This window comes from Austrofundulus limnaeus, unplaced genomic scaffold, assembly GCF_001266775.1.
Source record: "Austrofundulus limnaeus strain Quisiro unplaced genomic scaffold, Austrofundulus_limnaeus-1.0 Scaffold10, whole genome shotgun sequence".
In the NCBI taxonomy this organism is placed as follows: domain Eukaryota; kingdom Metazoa; phylum Chordata; class Actinopteri; order Cyprinodontiformes; family Rivulidae; genus Austrofundulus; species Austrofundulus limnaeus.
Genome location: NW_013952412.1, coordinates 4,123,769 through 4,127,060, shown reverse-complemented (window position 1 = coordinate 4,127,060; position 3,292 = coordinate 4,123,769). Strand labels below are relative to the sequence as shown.

Below are 3,292 nucleotides of genomic sequence, written 5' to 3'. Positions count from 1 at the left end.
TGTTTTTATTCATTCTATTTTAAATCATTCAAATTAGCATTTATTTTCTATTTTGATTCTTTATAGATTATAGTGATTTCGCTGCTGCTTTTAAGTTATTTCAACAACTGATAATAACAACTGACTACTCTGTCAGACATGCAACATATTTCTTTAATATCATTTTTTCAACTTTATTTATTTATTATTTACTTCTTCACTCAATTTGTAGCAAAACACCTGCACGTCACCAAAGGGGAAAAAAAACAGATATGCTGATGTCCAGACCTGGTCAGCCTTTCATGCATGGAAGCACATGTCACATTCATCACAGAAAAGTCAACTCACCTCAACAAGAGGATGCCAGTGGGCGACAGGTTTTCGGGGATATGTGAGCATTTCACTCCAGTGTTCTCTACCAAGGCTGTCTGCATCATTGCCGATTCGACACACACCGATGACTTCATTATGGCCCACCCTACAGGTGGAGGAGGGAAAGAGAGAATCAACACGAACTTAGCCTGCCTTCAAAAGACAAACTAATAATAATAATAATAATGATGATGATAATATTAATAATAAATGAAAGTGTTGATCTTTTCTTACAGAAACAAAAACTTTAGGACACAGCTTACATTTGTGGCAAACATAAATTTTAAATAAAGGGTGCAAAAGTGGTGCAAATTCTGTGTAATTTCAATAAAGTAACCGAACCGATCATAGTCCATCACTGCTATCAAAAGGCTGATTTGCTCTATGTTTTCTGGAGGGACATCAAAGACGATGGCCTCATTATAGACTGGATTCAAAGTGTTCCTCTTCGTCGATGTCTTCCTCTTCTTCAGTCTACGACCCTCACACATCAGTGAGACCTTCACATACGGATCTGTACAAATGAGAGAAACAGAGAAGGGAAGCGCACATTCATATTCAGAATCCCAGTTTGACTCTGTAGTTACACACAGCATCTGATTTGAATTACCAGATGCACCAGTGATGTCCATGGCCTTGAGATTGCGAGCCTGAATCATGGTGATGGTCAATCTGCCCGCTGTCGGCAAGTAGCAGAGWGAAAACATCAGATCCCCGAGATCCACGTTATCCTATAAGACAGCACAAACACATTTACTAACACATTTACTAGTGCAGGACTTTAACCTTGATGATTTGCTACATAATATTGCACACCAGCCAAAAGCAAACAAGAAAAGCACACGCTTCTGACTTTTACTTACAGAGATGATATGATTTTACAGTGGGAAAATATCTTATATCATAACTTCAATAAAAGCTTCCTCTATTTCAGGGAGCACAGATAYGTTTGTTCAGCTGCTGTTCTTTTATCACCTGTGCTGAAAATATCTTTGCTAAAGAAGCGAGAACCATGAATGCACACAAACATGTGCGATGAAATGAACTCCACAGGACAATTCCTTGCTCATACTGATGTGTTTGAGAAATTGTGTTGGTATTTTGAACCCACATAGAAGCTGTGTGTGAATGTGTGAATTATTTTTTTATGAATTCATTGAATGTAGAAATAATAATATCTGAGAATGCAGCTTTATTGGATTACACTAATTCTACTCCTTTACCTAAARTTCCAAACACGGTTAGGAAAAAACCAAAATGAGCCCTAACCCAGAAWGATTAAAAGGTTTGAAAGAAAATTTTAAAAAGAGCAAATTATCTAGAGTCTGCATTTTCGAAGGWGAGACAAATGGCTGCAATTTCTTGGCTGAAATGCAGTCCTATGTAGGTGTGTTCGTGTTTGAGTGTGAAAAAGAAAATCATTGCCTTTCTACACTTCTAGAAACCAGATGTGTGGAAAAAAATAGTGAAGTGGTATCGCCTCAGTGTTAAACCATTTTTATGTACAAGTACTCCCTTGGCCAGCATGGGATTTCCCCGGGTGCTGGAGTTTTCACATAAAGTTCAAACACATCCATGTTAGGTTATATACTGAATCCAAACAAATCAGAGCACAAGTAGATATTTGTACTAAATGTTGAATCATCTGTCAGTTTTTTTTTTTTTTACGTTTTAAAGGTAAAATTTATATCTTTTGAAATGGGTYTATAAGAAACATGCAACCGCCCAGTTGTAAATACCCGAACAACCTCAATTTGGAGAAACAGAGAAGTTCTGACTGGACTAACAAGAAAACGGTGTTAGCAATGAAGCTAAGGCTAAAGTGGTTGATGAACTCCAGGCTCAAAACTGTCATAGTGCCTCATACAAACATTGACTTTTTCAAACCTTTATTCTGATGATAATTGTGATTTTCAGGGTTATTCTGGCAGCCTTTTTAAGATATCCGAGTCAGAAGTGACCAGGAAAAAAACAGAGAAGTGCTGAAAACAGTAAGATTTTATTTGAACAGTCATTTCAAAAAGAGGATTTAAAGGTTTTAAAAAGTGTTCACAAAAGCCTCCAGGACATTTTGACATTTTGACATTGGAGTTATTGGAGCTGTTGTCAATCCACTTTGAATCAAACTCTTTTTTTCTGCTAACTGAAATCATTTCAGGAGCTGCAACAACAAAGCTGTTTCTTGTTTATTACCTTTCCACGTATCCTCACACCATATAGGCTGATTTATCCCTTTAATATAATTTTGGTTTAAAAAAACTGTGTGCATATGTACAATGGTTTGGTTCTCAGCTGTGATAAACAAAACGTATTCATGAAAAAAGCACCTTTATAAATAGAGGTTTTTTTTCTTATTTTCCAAAACATTGCATGTTCCTGAGAAAGTGTTACTGTGTGATGAAGTGGGAGTGACTGGGTTCTTTTGGCTGAGTAACATTGACATTTTACACATTTATGGCAGACAAATGTTAAGATCACACTCACTGTAGATGTAGTTTTGTGAAATGTGAAAATGGTAATGTGTTACTTTACGTTTTTAACTGGAGTTTGAAAAATAACTGAGAGTAGTTTTTTCCTAATTTTAGGATCTAAAAGGTCAGATTTTGTTATATTAAGAATTATCTTTGTCAAAAACACCAGAATTTGCACATAACTTTATATTTTTGTCAGTATAATGACATAATTTAAATACAAAAACAGATATTATGATCAGTTATTCAGTACTCAAGAAGTCTTTGTCCAAAATATGCTTTTACTGTTACTTGAGTAATTTCTTGGATGGCTAATTTTTACTTTTACTTGATACATATTTTGGTTACTCTACCCAACTCTCTTGGTAATGTAGTGACTTTATTTGTGTACAACTTTTTTCTTGCAATACTGATTTTATTCTCATGATATGACTTTATTCTAATACAACTTTTTCTCATAATACTATGAC

At 35.2% G+C, this 3,292-nt stretch overlaps 1 protein-coding gene across 1 annotated transcript in view; it reads right to left on the bottom strand.

Annotated features, from left to right (window-relative positions):
- Positions 1–3,292, bottom strand: part of syt9a (synaptotagmin IXa) — a 19,860-nt gene that overhangs the window by 4,945 nt on the left and 11,623 nt on the right. The window contains exons 4-6 of the mRNA XM_014001895.1: positions 962–1,082; positions 694–865; positions 328–457 (exon numbers count right to left, since the gene is read on the bottom strand). Of these exons, the coding sequence (XP_013857349.1) occupies positions 328–457; positions 694–865; positions 962–1,082 (423 nt within the window). The remainder of the gene's footprint in view (positions 1–327; positions 458–693; positions 866–961; positions 1,083–3,292) is intronic.